General features: G+C 42.6%; 1 protein-coding gene across 3 annotated transcripts in view; it reads right to left on the minus strand.

Annotated features, from left to right (window-relative positions):
• Positions 1 to 23640, minus strand: part of GALNT17 (polypeptide N-acetylgalactosaminyltransferase 17) — a 441101-nt gene extending 417461 nt beyond the window's left edge. The window contains exon 1 of one of the 3 annotated variants that reach the window (XM_072640115.1): positions 22499 to 23347. In XM_072640115.1, the coding sequence (XP_072496216.1) occupies positions 22499 to 22736 (238 nt within the window). In that variant the 5' untranslated portion in view covers positions 22737 to 23347. Of the gene's footprint in view, positions 1 to 22498 lie in introns of all 3 variants that reach the window. The other 2 variants (XM_072640116.1, XM_072640117.1) reach the window with 2 other exon arrangements.
• Positions 23641 to 24689: the final 1049 nt, after the last annotated feature.

The following is a 24689-nucleotide window of genomic DNA, read 5'->3' on the forward strand; positions in this document are numbered from 1 at the left end:
CTGCACTATGAGGCTGGAAGAGATTAAAGTTACTTAGTCCTTCTCCTCCATCCCAGCTCAAAGACAAGATAATAAATGTTTATTGACTGATGGGGGAATGTATCTTAATCAGAACGGGCATTAAGGGTTTTCTGGAGAGAAGAGACAGCCATCTTTACTGGACCATGCCAGTGTCTAGGGAGCCTTATTAGAGATTAGAGATTATTGCTTGTTCTTGCCTAGGTCTGTGGAAATACACCTTCTCAGCACCAGAGGAGTCTTAGAGAGGTGTCTGGAACCCTGAGAGATTGAGTAACTTACTCTGGATCATACAGCAAGACTGGATATTATAAATCATGCAAGCATGGAATTTCACAGTTGGAGAAACCATTCATCCAACCCATTCCCAAGCAGGAACCATCTCTCTCAGTCAGACAATAATCAATAGACATTCATTAAGTGCCTACTATGTGTTAGGCACTCTGTAAAAGGCAAATACTGTCTCTTCAAAACCTAAAGAGGGAAGATGATACATAAAACCTGTTGGAAGGTTCTGCATCTGGGGCCCAGGACTTTGAGCTGTGTGTGTGCGTGTGCGTGTGTGTTTAAAACTACTTCAATACAGTTAGTTTCCTTTGCAATCCTCTGTACCTTATGAAGTTTAAAAGCATGATTCTGATAAGGGGTTCATGGGCTCCACCACACTGACTGTCCAAGGAGTCCATGATGCACAAAAAGTTGAAAACCACCTACTCTACAATATTCCCCATCCAACTTCCGACTCTCTATAAATTCATGCTATCTCTTCATTTAGATTTCCAAGACAGAATCCATATTTGGGCTCATTGGATAATGATAATGGTAACAATATTAATTATCAATAATAATAACAATAACACACTTCGCATTTATATAGCACATTTTACATATGTCATCTCATTTGAAACTCATAACATCCCTGAGAGGTAGTACCATTAATATCCCCATTGTACAGATGAGAATCTAAGGCAAAGAGAGGCTAACTGATTTGTCTGAGCTCACACAGCTAATACGCTTCAGGCCCTGTGCTAAGGACTAGGATGCAAAAAAAAAAGAGACAAAAGACTGTTCTCAAGGAAGGGCTCACAGTCTGTGTATGCTCAGAGCCAAGAGCCTTTTATCAATGCTTATCAATTTAAGCTGCTTGACGGCAGGTTCCTTGCCTTCCTTTGTATTCACAGAATTTAGCGCAGTGTGGCACACAAGCACACAGTAGGTGCTTAATAAATACTTGTTGACTTGATCAACTAATTTATTAAAAGTCATCCCTAACACAACTGTAACATTTCAAGGTTTGCAATATAGATCAGGCAGCTACGTGGCACCATCGTGCATACAGCGCTGGGCTTGGAATCATCTTTTTCAGTTCAAATCTAATCTCAGACATTTACTAGCTGTGTGACCCTGGTCAAGTCATTTCACTCTGTTTGCCTCAGTTTCCTTATCTGTAAAAAATGAGCTAGAAAAGGAAATGGTAAGCCACTGCAGAACCTCTGCCAAGACATGACTGAAACAACTGAATCACAATAAACTCTATATAGATTATATAAGTGTAGATATGTGTGTGTATAGGCATACACACATATATGCAGGTCTATATGTACATATATGCATATATGTGTATATATACTGTGTGTATGCATATGTGTATATGTCTGTGTGTATACACACACACACACACACACACACACACACATACTTCTTTAATCTTCACTACATCCCTGGAAAGTGGGTGCTATTATCGTTCTCATTTTATAGATGGAGAAAATGAGATTAGAAAAGACTGCGACCGACGTCCACTTTCACACAAGTAGCATCAAAAGTGGTAATAACATCAAGCTCATCTTTCTTTCCACTACAAGAAACTGCTTCAGAAGAATTAAGATTATCAGGATGAATGTTTAATCTTACCTGCTAAAGCAGGAGAAAAACTCTTTCTAAAGGACTTGAGCACATACGTTGTTAGCATATTCTAGTAAACGAGTCTTAATTACTTATTACAGCAAGTCCGACAAAACCTCTACTTGGACACTCTGTGTCTGCCATGGTTAACAATCTACTTGAGAGTAGTGAAATGGTATTTCCTCCTTCTAATGATTCAGACCAGCCTCACTAAACATTCACAAAGAGTCTTAGGGGAATAAGAACACTGTTCTCAACAGCTGGAGGGGATACAGTTTGCAAAAATCCCGAACTCTCCAGAGTTGTTACAAATTGGAGAAAGTCACCATCTAGAAAAGGAAGAAGAAAGAAAAAAACTGCTTCTCACACAGTATTTATAACCTTAAACCGAAGGCCTGGGTCTGGTACACAAGATGGTGAGGTTCCCTATCAGCTACTCTGGTCTGGTAGAACAAGTCTCAGTGTCACTCTGTGCCAGCTTGATTGTGAGGCCTCAGACAAGTCATCTGGTTTCTCTAAACCTCAGTCCTCCCATTTGTAAAATGGGAATAATATCTGCACACCACCACCTCCCAGGGTGGCTGTGGGGATCAAGTAAAATAATGAGTAAAGGTATCTGTAAGCTATATAAACAGCAGATATCAACAGCACTGGTATTTGTGGTTGTTCAGTCGTTTTCAGTCCTGTCCGACTCTCTTCCACCCCATTTGGGGTTTTCTTGGTACAGATCCTGGAGGGGTTTGTCATTTCCTTCTCCAGCTCACTTTACAGATGAGGAAACTGAGACAAAGAGAGTGAAGTGACTAGCCCAGGGTCACACAGCTGGTACATATCTGAGGCCAAATTTGTACTCAGGTCTTCCCAACTCCAGGCTCAGCACTCTATCTATTGTATATTAATTCTCAACACCAGATAGTAACCTTGGCAGGTTAGTATTGAAAAGATGGGCCTTTGTTTTCAGAGGAAGCTCTGGGTCAGTAAAGGAGTATTACAGTTTCCCCAAAGCAATCCAAGTCCACCATCCTTCTCCGATTGAACACTAGACCCATCTGCACCTGCTGTCCCACATACACATTTTGATACACAAGTCCCCTAAAGCCCTTTGTAAGCGAGAGGTCAGCCTTATATTTGTCTAGGTATTAACCTTCAAGCCAATAAAACAAGGGGAAAAATCTTTGAAAGACACAGAACGAGAATTTCCCAATGAGAAAATGAATTCATGGTGCTGTAACAAACTTTAAAGCTTCTATAAATGCCGATAATAACAGTTATTATTATAGTTATTATGTTATAATTATTATAATAATTATTATTGTGGTGATGACAGCTTTAGTTGTTTTCAGCTCCTCCCTGGAGATCTCCCCATAATCCGTCCTACCACACTGAAGACTGGGCCATGAGAAATCCAATGAAAATGTTTAAAAAACAACAATGACAAACTGATAAAAGCATGCTAACTTTATTAGGGAGCTTTAGAGAATTCTTCCCCGAACTCCACCTTGCTCTCATGGCTACCTCCCAGTAAGCACTTCGGAAGACTTGGTACAAACATAAATGTTTGCCTGATTTCAGGGAAAGTGCTGCACCAGCAAAGACAGAGATTAAAATCATAATTGCTCCTTCTTAAAACTCACCTTTTTGGTACATCTCTGTTTGGGAAAATGTCACAGCACCCGGCAGCAGGGAATGAAAGCAAAAGCAAGTCATGTATTATTTAGGGTTTTATAATTGCCGGAAACTTAGCGCGTTTTCATTTGCCTTTTTTTTTTCCCAGAATAGCCCTGAGGGATGAAGCAGGTGATAAATACAACTGCTTCCCTCACTCTTTGGAGGGAAAGCTGAGGCTAAGCAGAAACTTGATCCATCCCCAAGCAGAACCAGACATTGTCCAGTCAAGCTCTCCTGGATGGCCGTCCCCCATCCAGATCCGTCCCTCATCCCTCCTCTCCTCCACTCTGAGCATCTCTAGTTTTCCTTAAAAGCACAATTTGGGCGCCCCCTCCCACCTGAGACCTTCCCTTTTCCTCCCTCCCAGGTGCTAAGCCTTCCTTCCAAGTTACTCGGTAGTTAACTTTCAATGTGTTTGTTCATTTCCCCTAAAGAATAGAAACCCCTTGAGGGCAGGAATTGTTTCATTTTTGTCATTATTGTATCCCTTGCATCCAACACAGTGCCTGATACTTTGTTTCTTTTACCAGACCTGTGGTTTCATTGTAACAGGTAAGTCCTTAAGTGAGGAAACTGCAGATTCACTTTATAGTTTGAGTACTAGATACTGGAGTGAATTGCAAAGGGTCATACCGTCAGTATTTCTATGCTATAATAATTAGTGTAATATATTAATATAGCATATTATAATATATATAATATATTAGTATATATTAGAATGGAAGAGTATATATGCTATACTAATATACACCGCTATTCTAATTAGTATAGTACACAATAGTTTTGTATTAGTATAGTATAGTATCAGTGTACTGTAGTATAGTATTAGAATTGTACAGTATTAATATTAGTATAGAATAGAATAGTATTAGTATAGTATTAGTAAGGTGTAATGGAGTATAGTATAGTTTAGTATCAGTACTAGTACAGAATAGAATTCAAAGGCAGAATTTGAACCTAACTTTCAGAGTCTGACACATAGTGTTTAATAAATGCTTGTTGACTATTTACATGAAGCACATAGTTGAACTGTTTCAGTCCTGTCCAACTCTTCATGACCCCATTTGGTGTTTTCTTGGCAGAGATATTAGAGTGATTTGCCATTTCCTTCTATAGTTCATTTTTCAGATGAGGAAACTGAGGCAAACAGGATGAAGTGACTTGCCCAGGGTCATACAGCTAGTACGTGCCTGATTTCAAGCCCAGTACTCTATGCACTGGACCACCTAGCTGCCTTTTTATATATTAGGTGCATGGAGGACATGAACAGAATTGCTCTGAATTGAATTAACCAATATTGAATCGAATTGAAGCTGTCTCCAAGTCATAACTATTTATCTTTCACCCCACTGGGTACTAAATGATTTCACAAACTAAAAGGAAATAATGTACTGATTTAAGCGCTCAGACCCTGTATAGTTTTGTTGTGCTAATTTCTTTATAAACAGAAGCAAAGCCATTTAATTAAAGGAATATCAATTTCACTTTTTCACATTTTGTCCTAATTATGGGTTGTATTTAAATTTCACATAACATAATTTAGTGCACCCAAATTAATACCAGTTTTACATGCTAGTGACTGAAGAACTTAAAGAGAGAAGGTTTGCCATGAGGAGCTTGTCAGAAATGAGACTTAACAACGTCATGCATCCTTTCCAATCCTGTCACACTTTTGGACCATGTGGTAGGGTGGCTAACTTTATTCACTCCCTTCTGCATTTGGGAAAACTGAAACCCACAGATTGCATACAGAACCTTGTGGGGTCTCAATTTCTTCATCTTTAAAATGAGTAGGGTTAGGTTAGATGGCTACTGAGGTCCCTTCCTGCCTGAAATCTACAATCCTACCTGGTTATGAGAACCAAATCACAATGAAAGCAAATCAGAGAATGTGAAGTCCTGGTTACTTAACTACTCACAGCTGAGCAACCTCTCTCACCTTTTCTTTTAAAAAAAAAATGTAGTATGGTTTAGCATTAATATAGTGTAGTATAATATAGTATGGTATAGTATAGTATTGTATAGTATAGTATGGCATGGAATAATACAAGACAGAATAGTATAGTATTTGTATGGTATGGTATAGTATAAATATAGTATAGTATGATATGGTATTGTATAGCATAGTACAGAATGGAATAGTATAGATGCTATACGAATATACACTACTATACTAATCTGTATAATATATTAATATGGTATACAATAGTTTTACATTAGTATAGTATTAGCGTAGTATATATTAGAATTGTATGGTGTTAATATTAGTATATTATAGAATGGAATAGTATTAGCATAGTATAGTATTAGTGACTATAGTATAGTATTAGGATAGTATGGTATTAGTACAGTATAGTATAGAGTAGTATTACTATAATATAGTTTAATATTGGCATAAAATAGCATAGTATTGATACTAGTATAGTATGAATGCAGTGTATAGTATAGTACCATGAAAAGAATACTGAGTTTGGAGCATAAGAATCTAGGTTCAAATACCCATTCTGGCACCAATCACCAATGGGACCTTGGGTAATTCACTCCAACCCTCTATAAAATGAGGAGGTTGGACGAGATTGTTTCATCTCTAACCCCCCGACCCCCCCAGCCCAGCTCCATTCAAGCCCTAAGTCGATGCCACAGTTACAAGCCACCTTAGTGTTCATCACATAGTCAGGGATTGTTAAACTTTTTTTGTATCCTGGGCCCCTGTGGCAGCCTAGTGAAATCTACAGACCCTTTCTTATGTTTAAAAAAAACATAAGATGAAAGGAAAACTAATTATATTGAAAAACAATTATTTTAAAGAAACCAAGTGAATGGAGCCCAAATTAAGAATTCTTGACTAGTCCAACCTCCGTCGTTTGACATATTGAGAGGCCCAGATAGGTAAGCACATTTTAGAGCCTGAGGAAGAATTACTCCCAAATCCAGGGTTTTGGTTTTTGTTTTTGTTTTGAGAACTGCACTGATCTCATCATTTACTAACTAAATAATGGTTAAATGCATATAAGTGAATTCTTCATTGATGACTAAAGATCCTAAAAGGTGTTAGTGAGTATCAAAGCGCATTCATCAAAGGCAAATTTCAGTTGTTCATACTGAATGATGAACATCAAAATCTATGTCTGGAAGGAACTTGTTGGCCATCTAGTCCAGCCTCCCCTCGTTTTACAGATGGGGAAATTAAGGCCCAGAGAAGTTTTGTCAGATTATACAAGTAATAAGTGGCAGGGTCAGAATTTGAACTCAGCTCCTGTGACTCCAAGTTCAATGGGAAAAGACTTAGAGATACAAATATAATTTGGTTTTTTAATTTAATTTTTTAAAACTAATTCCTCAATGACAACAACAAACACTCAGGACAGAAAAGGCTATGGTTCTAGTTTCATCTCAGCCCCCTTTCTGCTCTGGGCTTCAGGTGGTCCACTTTACTAATCCCTGGACATGACCTTTTTTCCTCGGGAAATGTCACTTTTCCTTAAAAGTAGATCTTAGGATCAAAGTGGGCAGAGGAATACGTTGTCTGTTTCAATGTATCAGATCATGAAGGTTACCTGAGGGTATCATAGGGTTCAGATTAATCTTTCTACAATCAGCACCTAACAGAGTTGCCTGGTGCCTAGCAGGTTGGCACTTAATAAATGTTTGATTGATGACGTTATATTGCTTCTCTTCTCAAGGGATGGCAGAGGAAGGGAGAGAGTTTGTAATTAAAATTTTTTTACAATTAACTCAAAAAAATTTACATGTAATTGGGAAATATGTCATGAATAAAAAGATTTTTTAAAAAAAATTTAAATGCTTGATTGGTTGCTGTGTATATGAATTCATTGATTGTTAGAGCTAAAAAGGGCACTGTTGGATTGTCTAATCAAACCCATTCATTTTTGCAGATGAAAAAGAAAAAAACAATTGTTGACCAAGGTCAACACAGCTAATCGATGGCATGCCAGTTCAAGGATATAGACAACACTGACTGCATAGAGCCTAGAACCAAGAAGACCTGAGTGCAAATCCAGCCTCAGACACTTACTAGCTGGGTGACCCTGGGCAAGTTACTTAACTACTGTCTGCCTCAGTTTCTCTATCTATAAAATGGGGATCATAATAGCACCTACCTCCCAAGATTGTAGGATCTTAGGATCAAAGTGGGCAGAGGACTACGTTGTCTGTTTCAACGTATTAGATCATGGAGGTTACTTGAGGGTATCATAGGGTTCAGATTTATCTTTCTACAATCAGCACCTAAGAGAGTTGCCTGGTGCCTAGCAGGTAGGCTTAATAAATACTGTGTTTCCTTCCTCCTGGCTTTCAGTTTAGTCCTACATCTGCCCCATTCCACCAAGTTTGTATGCTACCAAACCAGTGCTGGTAATTTTAAAAGAGCCACTCTAGAAACTCTAACTGTTCTTTTCTCCCCATCACCCTGATCCTAAGCTCCACCAGAGTCAATTAATGACTCAGTCATTTTGTGGCCTGAGCAGGAAAATGTCACCTAACTCTGGCGCCAGCACCCATCTCAGAAGCTGTTAATTTTCGGTGTGTTAGTGTCCAGAGTTGTCTGAAAGTAACTAGAGTACCAAGCTACTTATTACTCACCCAGTGCAAGGTTGAGAATCGGTAGATAACAATGACAGGAAAATTATTAAAAGGAGAATTTATCTATCAACACCTACGAAGACCAACTGTCATGGAATTGTCAGAATAAAATTAAAAACTCCAACTAAGTTACTAAGAAAAAAGGCCTTTTACACAATGACTATAGGGTATACATAGTATCTCGATAGGAGAGTTATCACCATGAAGGAAATACTTATCTTACACTTTTCCCTTTCTGAACCCGTCATGGTGGCTGCTAATTTTCTGTGTGTTAGTGTCCAGAGTTGTCTGTAAGTAATTATGGTAGCTAGCTACTTATTACTCACCCACTGCAAGGCTGAGAAGCTAGATAACAATGACAGGAAAATTATTAAAAGGGGAATTTCTCTAGCAGCCCCTAGGAAGCCCCACTGTCATGGAACTATCAGAACAGCAGGAAAATCTCTAACTAGGAGTTAAAGATCAGGTGTAACCGTGTTGTGAAGGGCTTTGAATGCCAAAGAAAAGTGTTTGTACTTGATCCTAGAGATAATAGGGATCCACGGAGCCTTTTTTTTTTTTGGCAGGAGAGTGACATGGTCAGACTTACACTATAGAGACAACAATTTGGGAGCTGTATAGAAGCTAAATTTGAAGGGGAAAGATTTGAAACAGAGAAAACAACTAGGAGGTTGTCACAAAAGTCTGGTTGAAAGGTGATGAAGACTTAAAGCATGAGGGTGACCACATGAGTACAAAGAAGGGACCCGGTACAAGAGATATTGCAACCTTTTTTTAAGTATGGGGGATCCCTGGACATATTTGTAGGCAGTAGGAAATGAGTCAGTGACTGAAGACTACTCTGGTGAATGAAGCATGGACCCAGACACTCGTTGTGTCTTTATGTGGCCTGGGCCCCTAGATAGATGGATAGATGGAGAGAGACAGACAGACAGACAGACAGAGACAGAGAGAGACAGACAGAGAGAGACAGAGACAGGGAGAGATAGAGACAAAGATAGAGAGATGATGGCTAGATAGATGGATGGATAGAGAGAGAAAGGGATGAGATAGATGGACGGACAGACAGGCAGGCAGGCAGACAGAGACAGATAGATAGATAGATAGATAAATAGATAGATAGATAGATAGATAGATAGATAGATAGATATAGATAGATACTAGAGGTGAGATGAATGTAGATATAGAAATAGGTGAGAGAGAGAGGAATGAGAAGGATATAAATATAGAGGTATACCCTCACCCTACACACACTCCAAAGTATATCTATGCACTGAACCTTCCTTCTCCCACCTAGCAACCCCACTGACCATTTGGCCTTGGCAAAGATCAGAGTGCTGAATTTCTTTTCACTCCACCCCTGAATTCACACCGCCTGCTTCTCTTCCTCTCCCTATCCCCCTCCCCCTTCATGCCTGGCAGCTGCTCCTGGCTCTCCCACATGGCACAGATGAATCTGGCTTTGATAGTTTTCCAGAAACAAAGCTTCCACCCCCAACCACTCCCGGGAGAGGCTCTGTTGCAACTGGGTGATGTAAAGCCATCAGCCTTCAACTCCATGTAGGGTCCTAGTGGAACCCACAAAACTTTACATCACACCTCCCCAGAGAGCGGGGGGATGCCGGGCATTGATGGCAGTTTCTATGTGGGGCTCTCTGTTATAGATAATTCATTTGTGGGGGCTATCTCCAGTCATCCTGGTCTATATCTGGCCACTGTATCCCAATGACTCGAGAGGAGAAAGTGAGGCTGGTGACTTTGCACAGACATCCCTCACGTAAATTCGATTCACTTAAAAGTCATGGCATCACCTCCCTGACGTCATGGTCCTCTTACAGAATGAAAGACACACAACAACAATTCATTTATATGTATCTCCCTAGTCCCTGAACCTTTCCAATAAAGAGTGGTCCTATTTCTCATATTCTGTAACAACCCACTGTCCTTTAAAGAAGAGAGGAGAGGGTCCTCTGGCAGTCCCAAACTCAAATCTTTTAAAATGCCATTCCAGGCTTTCTAACTTTACCTCAGAGACCTAAAAGTATATAGATTAGCACACATATGTGTGTACATGTATATGTGCATTATGTGTATTTTATTTTAGTGAGTCGTGTGAATATATGTGTATATATACATGTGTGTTTAATTCATAGGTTTATTGTGTTGGCTATATATCTCATTTTGCATACATGTATGAGTATGCATGTGCATGTATATGTACGTTATGTTTATGGATATATATATATAATATGTATTTTGTGGAAATTTATTTAAATGAATATGGTTATTATATTGGCTATGTATCTCTGTGTATATGTATACATATGAGTATGTAAGTGTATATTTATGTGTATGCATATAGAATATATGTGTTTATATGAACACATGCACCTAGATGTATAAGTACATATTTGTATACATATGCATATGTGTACAGATGTGTGTGCAAATATTTCTACATACACATGTAGATATATGAAACTTTTCAGCATCTCAAGAAATTCTTCATACCAATAAAATTTCTGCCCCTTCCACTCCTGTCTGAAAAGGTCTATATATAAATTAAAGTTTTCTAGGATGATTCATCATGACCTATGCCTGAACCTTGGCTTTCAAAGATGGGATCATAGACTGTGTGTCCCTCACTCAAACACCTGCCTAGTTAAATTTAGAGAGGCTCAGATCATCAGGCCAGGTTCAAGAGAATAGATTTTTCTACCACTGAAAGTTGTTAAAATTTTCTTCCCAAATATAGAAAGCTTGTAATGTTTTCAAAATTACATTTCCTTTAAATATTGAAGTGCGTGTATGTGTGCATAGTATATACATATATATATATACATATGTATGTACACATCTGTATGCATAAAATATCTATAGAATAGACACACATATTCCATGTAATCTTTTCTACTCCCGTAAATTTAACTCATGAATCTGGGCTGGGCATCTGCCCAGCCCAGGTACACTTAGTCCTCCTGTGTTCTATGACCTGGGTCACGGCAAAAATTGTTCTGGTTTGCCTTAGATTAAATTCCCACCAAAAAAAGGTCCAGTTCCTTCCAGTCAGCCTGCTTTCATTCCATCTCCCTCTCCAACCTCAATTGAAAACCTCTCCTGAATTGATCATACTCCTCTTGATAGCCAGGAAGCTCCAGGCTCATCAGGAAGAACTCTCATTTATCAGCAGACCAAACTCCTTTCCAACCCTCTGCTAATAAAGGAGCATTCCATATCACTATCGGAGGCCTGGCTCTTTTAACAGGAAACTATCCAGTGACATCTGGTTGGATGAGCAGCCTCAGGAGCTAGCCGGGTCAAATGTCTTGGACAGACACCACGGATGGACCATGAGCTGGGCCTGGAATTGAGGAGGAGGGGATGGAGAAGGAGGGGGAGGAAGTAGAGAAACAAGTGAAGGAGGAAGAGGAAAGTAAACCCAAAATGCTCCACTATTGCTTTTCAATACTAGAACCAACCATGGAGGGCTTTGATCCCACTTCTGACACTTCTGGGGGACCCTGGGCAAGTCATCCAACTTTCCAAGACTTTAATCAATTCTCCAAAACTGCAAATTGCAGAACAGCTGATAATCTATGTTGGTATGGGGTGGATATGATCATCTGGAACTTTCTATAGGAATGAAATCACGTGTATTCAAACAGATATAGCTAGAAAGACACAGAGACACAGACAAAGAGAGATAGAGATGGAGATGGAGAGATGAAGATAGAGAAAAGATGGAATTAAGATAAAAATTAACTAGAGATGTGTGTGTCTATAGATCATATATTAGAATGTAAAGTCCTTGAGGGGAGAGATTGTCATTCTTTGCATTTTATGTCCTTAATACTCACACAATACCTGGTATGTAGCAGATATTTTAGAAATGCTCACAATTACCTGATGGTTTATACAAATATATATGCCATATATTAATCTTGTGGATACTTTATGTATTTATAATGATGCTTCAGGTATGGGATTCATGAAATGTCATAATTGCAAGAAGATCTAATTTACAGGTGACTGAAAAGACAATTGCCCCCCTTTCCCAACAGTGGTCAAGGGATATGATGAGTTTCCAAAAGAATTCCAAATACTCAATATCTACAGGAAAGACTTCTCCAATTCACTAATAAGAGATATGCAAATTTACATAAATCTCGAGGCTTCATCTCACACTCATCAAATGGGCAAAAGTGATAGAAAACAGAAATAAACAATGTTAGAGCAGATATAGGAAGACAAGAACACTAATGCCTTGTGGGGTACAGCTATGACTTTGTCTAATGATTCTGGGAATCAATTTGAAAATATGGGAGGAAAGTCACTAAACTGTTCATACCCTTTGACTCAGATATGGGGCATATGCCAACAAGGAAGTCGATGACAGAAAGTAAAGGTCTCTATATTCCAAAAAAGAGCAGCTACACGGCACCATAGTGCACAGAGCACCAGGCCTGGAGTCAGGAAGGCTTATCTTCCTGAGTTCAAATTTGGCCTCAGACATTTGCTACTTGTGTGATCCTGGGGGAGTCATTTCACCTTGTTTGCTTCAGTTTTCTCATCTGTAAAATGAGCTGGAGAAGGAAGTGGCAAATCACTCTTGTATCTTTGCCAAGAAAATCCCAAATGGGGTCATGAAGAGTCAGACACTGAAACGATCAAACAACAAAATATTATTCATAGCAGCCTATTTTGTGATACCACAAAAAAGGGGGGGTGAGAAGACCCTCAATTGGAGACTAGTTGAAAAATTGTAGTATATGAATAGCACAGGATGTTACTGGTGTACTCAGAATGAGAAACTCAGAGAAGCGCAGGAAGATTTCTATGATCTGATGAGGAGTGAAATGTGCAACAATAGATACAATGTAATTGACAAAAACGTAAATGACAACAATAAGGAAACATCTTTGCACAGAAGTATATGGTAAAATAACTAGTATAAAACCAAAAGGCAATGAAGTTTTTTTAAGGCAATTGTATATTGTGTATCTACATAACATACATATATGTACATATATACATATAGATATAATGTGTCTATAATGTAAACTCCTTGGAGGCATTGAATATCTCTTTTTTCCTCTCTGTATCTACAGTGTAGATCCTTTATAAACATCTGTTGAGTTTTCCTTTGGATCAGTTGATGAAACTGTGATTTTATCACTTTCTGTACCAAGGTAGATCATCACCTTCTTTGCTCTTTTTAATCTCAGAGAGTTACTTATTTATGGTCATTGAAAATGACTTAACCAAGGTCACACAGCCAGTGTGCATCAGACTGAATCTAGGTTTTCCTGACCTTGTCCTCTGTCCACTACGCCATCCTGTCTTTCTTGTTGAATGATAATGAATGGAGGAAAGACACATGATAGGCCTATTAAGGAGGTCACAGAATATCATCAACAGAGATTCATGAGTGGGGCACAGTATCAAATCCAGCTTCGGACACCTGTAGGACTAGTGGTGGTGACAAGGACCTAAACTAAGATGGTGATGCAAGGAAAGATGGGTGGGTCATGAGAAACACCTGTTGTTACCACCACCAATGCTCTCTTCTAACCCATCCCTCCATCTCCTTTTCCCATTTTCCCTGTTCACCCCCTCCAAAAGACCCAGGGAAATGCCAGGAATTTCATGGCATCAATAAAATACCTTCTCTAAATGATGGAATTCAGGTCATACTTTTCAGAATCAGCAGAAAGTTTGTTTCCAAAAAAAAACTTTGCCCAGCCTAGATTCAGGGGCCCATCTGCATTAAACAAAATTTGGTCCATTTCTTCTGGTTAAGATGGTTCAAATCCAGTTCTGTTTAAAGTCAAAAGGGTGGTGCAAAGGACAAGAGGCCCTTTTCCACCTGAACACTGCATGAATCTACAGAAGACTTGGTAGGTCTGAAATAGCAGTTTCTTCAAAATGTGGTGTGTATCCAAAGCCACCTTTAAGATCAATGTCCCAACTGAAAGAAAGGAAGCAAGGCATGGAAGATAAGAGCACTAGTCCTGGAGTTAGGAAGACTCATCTTCCTGAGTTCAAATCTGGTTTCAGACACAGACCAACTGTGTGACCCTGGGCAAGTCATTTTACTTGTCACAGTTTCCTCCTCGATAAAATGGGATGAAGATGATAGCACCCAGCTCAGAGAGTAGTTGTGAGGATAGCATAAGTTATTTTATTGTTGTTCAGATGTTTCAGTCATGTCCAGTTCTCTGTGATCCCATTTGAGGTTTTCTTGACAAAGATACTGGAGGGGTTGGCCATTTCCTTCCCCAGCTCATTTTACAGATAAGGAAACTGAGGCAAACAGGGTTAAGTGATTTGTCAAGGGTCACCTAGCTAATAAGTTTCTGGGGCCAGGTTTGAACTCAGGTCTTCCTGACTCCAGACCCAGTACTCTATGCACTATGGCACCACCTTGTTGCCCCAATATAAGTTAAGCACTTTGTAAAATTCTATCTAAAAGGTAAATGTATGTTAAAAAAGTTATATAAAAATATTACCTAGCTCAATAAAGCTGCCTTTGGGAGATATCCACCTTGGCAAAGAGGTAGCACAGCTCAGAAAGCTTAGCATGACACAGTCAAGAACATCTGTGTTCAAACCTTACCAACTAAGCAATCCTAGACAAGTTACTCAATTTTAATTTGAGGGGGGTGAACTTGATGACCTCAGTGGGGTTGAGGCACAATCATTTATTAATTGTCTTTTATGTGCCAGACATTGTGCTAAGCGGCTAACAAATACTAACTCTCAGGGTCCTTTCCAATTTTAAGTTTATGAATCTCCCTAAGAACAGGTGGGCATAGCCTTGGAGCCAGGGCTCTCAAAAAATCTTTTTTGCATCATGAACTCCTTGAGTAGCCTAGTGAAGACCATGGACTCCTTCTCAGAATTATAGTTTTAGATGCCTAAAATAAAATCCATAGGATTACAAAGCAAACCAATGTAGTTACCAAATATTTTTCCTGAATATGTATTTATCATCAAATTGTTACAAAAAATCTTTTTTTAAATCAAGTTCATGGTCCCTAGGCCTTCCCAATGCAATTCTCCTGCCTCATGACCCATTTAAAAGTCTTTTTTTTTTTTTTTTGATAGAAGAAAAAAAGAGATATGAGCAAAGTCCTGGAGGATCCTGGGGGATGCTGGAAGAGGTCTTTATAAATTGCAGAACACCACAATGTCTGCCTATTTTCTCCTCCAAATTTCTTGACACTCTGCTATAACCACAATGATAAGAATCTGTCTTGCCCTGCTTAGGCTTGAATTCCTGACTCACCTAGGAGGAAAAAAAGAATCTTGACATTCTCGGATCTCCATCGGAACTACAAATCCTTCCCTCATGATACCTACTGAAAAGCCATGTCCAAGGATGAAATCTCAATCCCTTCAATCCTGGATGGGGGCATAGGCTGCAAGGGGAGAAGGGATGGATAGAAGCTGTAAGAAGACACTGATGCTGTTGACCAATTCCTCTCTTCCAGACACATTTGTATGGGTTTTTAGTGACATTGCTTGTACCTGGCTGTCCTCCTCCTTATCAGACTATTCTTTAGCAGCATCCTTTACTGGATCACCATCTATGTCCTGACCCCTAACCCTGAATATCCTGATCCATTTTTCTCCCTCTGCAAGTCTCTCTCTCTTGGTCACCTCATCACCTTCCATGGGTTCAATTTTCCGCCTATGCATCTGACTCTAACATCCATATAACCAGCCTTAGTCTCTTTCCTGAGTTCTGTGATGAATGAAAAATCCTGAGAGACAGAGTTTCTGGATAATTAAAAACCAGTGTATTAATTAGGACAGCTAATAATCAATAAATTGATGATCATCGGTCTCTCTCCATAATCAAAGACAAAAACATGAAGAGACTGCAAACTTTAATATACTTTTGGAAAAGGGGGTGCCCCTGAAAGATGAAAATCAACCCTTATTGGTAAACAATTAATAAAAGGTTGGGCATTTAGATGAGGAGATGGGCAATAGGTCATCAGTTCCCCTCCCAGAGACTTAGACACCTCCAGCAATCCAGACTGAGGAATTCATCTCCACCTAGATCATTGGCCTTGTGAGCTGGATTCAAGGTCATCCAGAGCAAGAATTTACCTAGATTAGATTCTGTTTACACTTCAAACAGAAGTGAAGTCTCTTAGTTGGGTGGGGTCCTCAAATACCCCAAGGTTTAGGGCCATCTCCTTTATCAGCCATGCCCATCTGAGACTGACTGACCCCAGAATAAAGAAATAAAGGATTAAAAATAACTAGATCCTAACTTAATAATTCATTATTAATATAATAGAAGATTAAGATCCCTCACTTCCAAATCATTTATTAGGTACCTACTATTTTTGAAACATTACATTAAGAATCAGCAACACTGAGACAAAAGCAAACAAGCCTGCCCTCAAGAAACTTTTCACCAACTGTTTGTTGGAAGTCTCCAAACTGCCCATCTCAAACTCAGCATGTCTACAGTGGGACTCATCATCTCCGCCTCCTCCAGCCTTCCCTGCTTCTTTATAGGGCACTAACATCTTCCAGTCACCCACATTTACATTCTTGGAATCACCTTGGAATCACTCATTCTTGGTCTGTGGTCAAGTCACATCTGATCTCTCACATCCATCCCCTTTCTCTCAACTCACGTGGGCACCACCCTACTTTAGGCCCCCATTACCATAATTCAATTCAATCTCTACCGTGTGGCAAACACTGTACTTAACACTGGTAACACAAAGACAAAAAACTAACCAGTCCCTGCCCTCAAGGCGCTTACATCCTACTCCTCACTTAAACTACAGGAACAGTCTCCTATTTGGACTCCAGGCTACTGGTTTCTCTCCTCTCCAGTTCATCATCCACTTCATAGCAAAGCAATCTTTTTAAAGTATGTGAAGAAGGGAAGGCTTCATGGAGGAGGTAGCTCTTGAGATGAATTGAGAAGGAAATGATGTGGAGGTAAGGAGAAGCACATTCCAGGCGTGGGGAACAGCAAAGTCACAGAGGCAGGAGTTAGTATGGGAGGGACTGGAAGGTGAGTTTGCCTGGACTAATGGGAAATAATATCTAATAAGGCTGGAAAACCAGGTTGGAGAAAGGTTGGGAATAGGATTAAATAGAAAGGGAGGAGATGTTGAGGAGGTAAGGCAGATCCATCCCACAGATGACACTTTTTTTTTTTGCCATGCTGTGAAAAGGGTACAGACTTCATCTAATGGCACAGTAGGATGTAAATTTCTCAAGGAAGAGACTGTTTCCTTTCTGGGTTGTATTCCTAGCACCTTGCACCACAAATGTTTGGTGAATAAATGAATGAATCCTAAAAGGGAAGAAAATAGTAGGCCCTCTATAGAATGACCTTATAAATCTCTTTAATCTTTGAATCTCACTTGTTGTCTCATCATAGATCATAAGACATAACAGGTCTACAGCTAAAAGAGAACTAGAGGCCATCTAGTGCATATGACAGATGAGGAAACTGAGGCCCAGGGAAATAAAGTGACTTGCTCAGAGTCACACAACTAGAATGGCAGAATTTCAACCCAGGTCCTTCCTGACTCCACATCCATCACTCTAACCATTTTTCCATACTGCCCTTTAGAAAGACAGCATGATTAGTTGATTGATTGATAGATGAGAGACAGAGAGATGGAGAGGGACACAAAGAGAGAGACAAACAGAGAAACAGAAACAGAGAGAAATAGAGACAGAGACAGAGAGAAAAAGACAGAGAGACACAGAAAGAGACAGAAAGAGAGAGAGAATGTCTTAAGTGCTTTCCATGTATCAGGCCTAAGCTAATCACTCTCTCAACCTCTATTAACCAGAAACCTCCTTGAGCTTTACCCTCTGTTGATAACAGTTTTCTAAAACTGCCTGAGTCTCCTTGCTTGCCTTAGCAAGTCCAGCTCAGTAAAGATAATTGAACCATTCTTTGACAATTCAGACTCTATCTTGCAGCACCTTCAGGGGCGGCACTCAGAACATTAATTATGATTGTCCAGGACTGCAGATGTGAGTATAAAAGGTGTACAAAATGTATTCATTCATTCAACAAACACTTATTAAGTGCCCAAGGCTCCAAACCAGATGCTGATTGAATCACAAAATGTGTATTGATTCTAGAAAACACTTCCCTTAAAAAAGAATAATCCTGTGCAAGCTTGTTTTCTTTCTTGTAAAAGTCAAGTATATTGGAAGGTTTGGCTATCTGAGGGTTTGAGCTGTGGGTAAATAAGGTTCTGCTGATGTTCATTTTAATCCAAGTAGAGGAATTCGGTCACCAAGTCCCTTCACGTAATACTATGACATTTTTATAATACTAGTTATCAGTTGTAGAGTACTTTAAAATTTGCAAAGCCCTTTATACATCATATCTTATTTGATCCTCAACACCTGACCCTGAGGTAGGTGCGGTTATAATAGCCATTTTACAGATGAGCAAACTGAGGCAGACAGCGGTTATGTGCCTTGAGTTCACATTGCAAAGAAGCATCTGAGGCTGAATTCAAACTCAGGTCTTTGTGACTCAGGGTCCACTATACCACCGAGTTGCCCTAGTCTTAAAAAAAAAAGTTTAATTTTGTTTTTGTTTTTTTTAAGCAGGTACCACCCTGTACTAGAGCTGGGCTATCTCCGGAGAAAACAAAGCTGGTCTGAGCACAAGGAAAGTCACAACTAGGAGTAGTCATGCTAAAAGACCCATCCTGGACTGGCTCACTCCTTCCCTTTAAAATAAAAATGATGCTTCACCAGGCATATTGCAGAAAAGAGTCATCATATAAAGAGGTATGACACAGGCTTAAATCCCCCTTTCTGCCTCCTCCAGACACTGCTCACTCCAGTAAGTCTGGGTCAAGACAAAGATGGTGCAAGTCAAGTGTAGTCTAATCTCAATTATCCATGGTGATTCATGGATAATACAAAGACCTTATCCAGTGGGATTTTTAAGGCATTATTCTTTTCCCACAACACTTAATATGTCTAATCTCATTTGACTGAATAATAATATGGCTAATCCTAGCTGCCTGCAGCCAGGGAGAGTGGGTAGAAGGCCAGGTTCAGAGTCAGGAACACGTGGATTCAAATCTTACTATCTAGCTAGATGTCGCTGGGGTGCAGAGTGCCTAGCACTTCACTACTAACGAATCACTGCAGAACCCCCCTTGCTGAGGAAATCATGAATTTCACTCAATTGAAAGTAATATTAAAATGAGTCTTCTACGCTGTAAGCATGGCATTAAGTGACAGTGCAGGTCAAAAATACCTATAGGGGCCGCTAGGCCCCACATTAAATATTTGCCTTGGATAAGCCCCAAATTGGAAATTAGGACAGCTGACCAAATCCAGTCATGCTTAACCCCTTCCAAGCCAATGGGAGGAACCCTGTTGGATCCAACAAACACCTACCAGGTGGTAGATGATAGGGACAGAAAGGCAATATGAAAATCAACCCTTGTCCTAGAGGGGATTCTGTTCTACAGAAGACACACCAAACAAACGTGAAAGACAGAAAGAAATTTGAGGATGAGAAAGAGGAAGGCTTGTGTTATGGACAGAGACAGATAGACACCTCCCATACAGACTGGCCACATGTCTCTGGGTAAAGCATGCAAGGCCCAGAGCAAATCTCAAGGACTCTAAATTTATAAATTACACAGTCAGCATTGGGAGAGGGAATTAGAAAAGGAAATTTACCTAAAACAGGAGTTTTCTATACCAATGCAACCACAGGTCAAGTTCAAATTATATTTGTGTATGTATGTGTGACTGTATAGAACTTGACTTGTATGTGCATGACTTGATCTATACATTTTATATACATATATTGCACATATATATATGACTTGACTTCTGTATGTATACGTGTGTATAACGTTTCTGTGTATACTATTAAATGCAGGCTAAGTCCAATAGCGTTAAATATGTTGTGTATGTTGTAGGTGCCTGTGTGTGTGTGTGTGTGTGTGTACACAACTAGGTGGTAAAGTGGATAATGTGCTTGGCCTAGAGTCAAGAAGACACATCTTCTTCAGTTCAGATCTGTCCTCAGACACCTCCTAGCTGTGTGACCCTGAGCAAGTCACTTCACCCTGTTTGTCTCTGTTTCCTCCTCTGCCAAATGAGCTGAAGAAGGAAATGGCAAATCATTCCAGTATATTTGCCAAGAAAACCCCAAATGAGGTCACAGAGTTGGACAGTACTGAACAACAATATGTGTGTGCATACACACACGCATCTAGTCCTATAGTGGGACTTATTTATATATCTATAAATCAATACATGGATGTTTAGAACCTGGTGGGCATTTTAATAGCACTTTCCCCATCACATACACAAACATATATCTATACACACTTAAACACATGTATGCACACATACATACATGTCTATACATACACATACAGCAAATGGCAGGGATTATTCTGAGGAGCGAGGGGCAGTAAGTTTGCAGAGGCAGACAGATGCCACATTGCCAACAGCTGTAAATGCCGGCCAGAGGAGTCTGTATTTCATCCTAGAGACAATAGGACTGGCATACAATTACCCATATATGACTGCTTATTTCTCTGGACCTTCTTTCTCATCTATAAAATAAAATTGCGCCAGATTATTTCTAAAATCCTTTGGGGGTTATAGTATCATAGACTACACAGTGGGTAGAACATTCAACTTGGAGTCAGGAAGACCTGAGTTCAAATCCTGACTTAAAAACGTATTAGATGTGTGACCCCCAACAAATCATATAACTACTCTGTGCCTCAGTTTCCTTATCTGTGAAATAAAGGGGTTGGACTCAGTGGCTTCTAAGATCCCTTCTGTCTCCATGCTAGCCTCGACTTACAACAAACCTCAGAGGTCAAACTCCTCATTTTAACAAATAAGTAAACTGAGGCCCAGAGGGTTTTAAACCCTTGCCCAAAGTCACACATGTAAGGGGCAGGGGCAGGATTTAAAACCATCTCCTTGGACTCCAAAGTCATACTCTTTCCCAGGTACTGTGTGGCCTGGACAAGTCACGTAATCTCGGTTTGCCCCCGTCTCCTTATCTATCAAATGAGCTAGCACCTATCCCCCAGTGAGTATCAAATGAGATAATGTTTGTAAAACAATTGGCACAATGCCTAGCCCACAGTAAGAACTATATAAATATTAGCTATTATTATTAATTATTGCTTAACGTTAGCATTCTGTAGTCCCTCTGGTTTTTAGATTCCAATCCTGAATACTCAGAATTCCCAGTCAGAAGGCAAAACTCTTATTCCTTTTGAAGTCCCCAGGCCGACAGGGCCAGGTATATCCACCTTGAATAAATTCACCTCAATGCTAAGAAAAAGCTAGTGGATATATTTTTAAATGGGGCAGCTACTCACCATTGTCCCTTTTAATTAGATGGCTCGATTCTCTTACAAAGTCTTTTCAGCCTGCTTCCCCAACCCACCCCACACCTCCACAATCTCCTCTCTGCAACTCCCCTCGAGGACCTGGTGGGTATTTTAATAGAACTCTCCCCACCAGACACAAGGACAGAAGGGCTCTAATTAGAAGCTGTTCTGACATGACTATAGAAAAATGAGGGGCTATTAATCTGGCTTATCACAAAAACGCATTGGCTCCAGGACTTTCATCCTCTATCTAGTCTAGATCACGGATTCTTCACCGCTGTGTTTGTCCTGGACCTCTCTGACTGTCTGGTGAAGCCGGGTTCCCCCTCCCCCAATGAGGTTTTTAAATCAGTAAAGGAAATGCTCAATTTCAGTTATAGATGTCATTCCTTCCCCTTTCCCCCCATGCGACTTGACGGAGCCCCACACACATCAATCCACAGCGGCCAGTTTAAGAAACCTAGCTGTAGATTGCCTCTCCCCCTCCCCACCTCCAACTTCACCAGAAATAAATAACCATAATAATGCCTGGTGGTAAAAGCTATTTCCTCCAACAATACGCAGCACGCTGGTGCAAACCTCTCCTAGTTTCTGCTCTCCTGATGGAAAGGAAAATTTCCTGACCTGCACAGGAGAACCCAGGGCCAGCGTTATGATTGCAAATGCCAGACAGTGCTGCGTTTTCCTAATGAGACCAAAGTTACAGAGGTGGGCACCGACTGCAAGCCGCCCCCTCCCCGCCCCCAATTCCCAACCTCCCACCTCCAAGTCGGGGTGTCCTGGAGGCGGTAGGGCTGCGCAGCACCCAAGTGCAAAGCCCACCCCTGCCGAGAATCTCCAGGAGCCCCCTCTTTGCCCGGCCTGCCTGGGTACTAGAGTGATGCGGGATGCGCGTGCGGGAGCTCTCCTACCATTGAGCTGCCTGTAGACGATGTCCTCCAGCAGGGAGAGCCGCTTCAGCACTCCATCCTGGACCGGGTTGGGGCCGCGCTGGCTCAAGTTGGCCGCCTCGGCCCGGGGGTGGATGTCCCGAAAAGCGTCCGCGCTCCTCACGGCGATGGGCCGACACTTGGCCAAGAAGAGCACGAAGCCGGCCACGGCGATCAGATTTAACACCAGCAGCACTTTGACCCTTCTCAGTGAAGCCATCAAACACACCGAGCTGGCTCCTTCTGCTGGCCCCCGAGCCCCGCGCCTCCAAGGTGGCGAGCCCGTGCCTGGGGCGCCCTGGCCGGACCCTTCAAGGATGCGCCCCCAGTGGATGGGGCAGGGGGCTTGGCCGCGGGGGAGCGCGGGGCGCCGGCGCAGGGGCTAGGGGAGTCCCGGGCAAACTTCTGGCCTCCCAGGAGCGCTCCGACGGCGCCGCAGCTCCACAGAGGGACCTGTCCCACAAGCGCGCAGAGCCGGGGGCTCGCCTGGGGGCCTTCGGCGGTCGCCGCTTCCCAAAGGGCTAAGTTTAGGCGGGCTGCCCCCTTCCTTCTCCGCGGAAGGTCTGAGTCCGCAAACTCCGGGACTGTGAGGCGGAGGGCGGCGGGAATTCCCCAGTTCCGTCAGTCTGCGCAACTTGGGCAGGTGGCCAAGGGCGTCCCCGTGGGTTCAGAGCCCGGGACGGCAGCCCCCGGCTACCGGCGTCGAGCCTCCGGGCCGGGCCCGAAAGGGGCTTCTCAGGCTCGCTGGACCCTCCGGGGGCCGCCCCGGCTGCGCTCGCCGGAGCGCTCCATGGCACCGTGCAGGACGGAACCCGCCGGAGCGGCTGTTAAATCCTTCTGGGGCCCAGAAGTCTCCGAGCTGGGGGGAGGGGGTGCTGCCAGGGGTGTCCCCGCCCCGCGCCGCACAGCCCTCTAAGGAAAGGAACTCGGACGAAACCCGCAGAGAAAGCCAGTTCCAAGCGCGAGGCAGAGCCCGCGGCGCGCAGAAGCCCAGCCGTCAGGTCGCCCGTCTAGGGGTACGGGAGCCCCAGGGGCCCCGGTGGGCGCTGCGGAGAAGGAAGGCTCCGGCTCAGTGCCCGGGCGCCCCCAGTTCCGCCGCGCGCGCACCCCTCAGGAGAGCCGGGCAGAGTCGGAGCCGGCCGGCGCGGAGGGGCCCCGAGCTCCGGGAGGAAATCGGCCCGGCTGCTAATGGAGCCACGCAGTCCGACCGACGCTGCGGCAAAAGGGGGGGAGCCGGCAGCGGCGCGGCCCGGGCCGGGACCCGGAGCGGTCGGGAGGGCAGGCGGGGGGCGGCGGCGCTAGAGGCGCGGAGCCGCTGCGCCCATCGCCTCTCCAGCCGGGCTCCGCGGGCGGGCAGAGGCGCTGGCACCGGCTCCTTCCTCCTCCTGCCCTTCCTCCGCGGGCGCAGCAGCCCCAGCAGCGGAAGCAGCAGCAGCGGCAGCCGCCGAGCTCCGGGTATCTCCCAGCTCCCGGCTTTTCAGCGGCGGGTGTACAGCTAATCCTTCGGAACCTCGGCGCGTGCACATGCACGCAAACACCAGCACCGCAGGGACCCGGAGGGGGGAGGGGGCGGCGGGAGAGCGGGCAGGGGGAGGCGGAAGGGGCGGCAATCGGGTCAGGGTCCCTGGGATTGAGAGGCGAGGAAACCTCGGGCTCTCATTCCCAGGGAAGCGTGCTGCTGTCTGGGCCGCGTCTCCATCCCCTGTTGGCAGATGAAGACATCCTTTCTGTGTGTGCCTGAATCTCCCTTTTGCATGCCCCGGGAATGGCTGAAAGGAAAACCTGGGCCGGAGGATCGGATTTAGTTACCTTCCTGGCACTTGGGGGGTGCGGGTAGTGGGGAGGGGGGGGCAGGTTCTTCCTGGCTGGAAATGCCAATCAGCGGCGATGTGCGTGTCTACATTTACGGGGCAGCTGTGGGAGACGCTTGTCCCACAGACTCCTCCTGCAGCACCTTCTCTCCAAAGGGTCCCAACCGCTCTAAGATGAATTTCCGGTCCATTCGAGGTCTGAAAGAAATCAGGCTGCTTTGGGCCTAATGGAAACAAGACTTTGGAGCCCAAATGAAACTGAATATAGTCTTCACCTCATCTTTCCAATCTCTTAGGATTTAACAGCTGGCATCCATCTAGCCTTTCCAAGTTCAGGATCCTGGAGCTGAAGAAAACCTGTG

This window comes from Notamacropus eugenii, chromosome 2 (genome assembly GCF_028372415.1).
Source record: "Notamacropus eugenii isolate mMacEug1 chromosome 2, mMacEug1.pri_v2, whole genome shotgun sequence".
NCBI lineage: Eukaryota > Metazoa > Chordata > Mammalia > Diprotodontia > Macropodidae > Notamacropus > Notamacropus eugenii.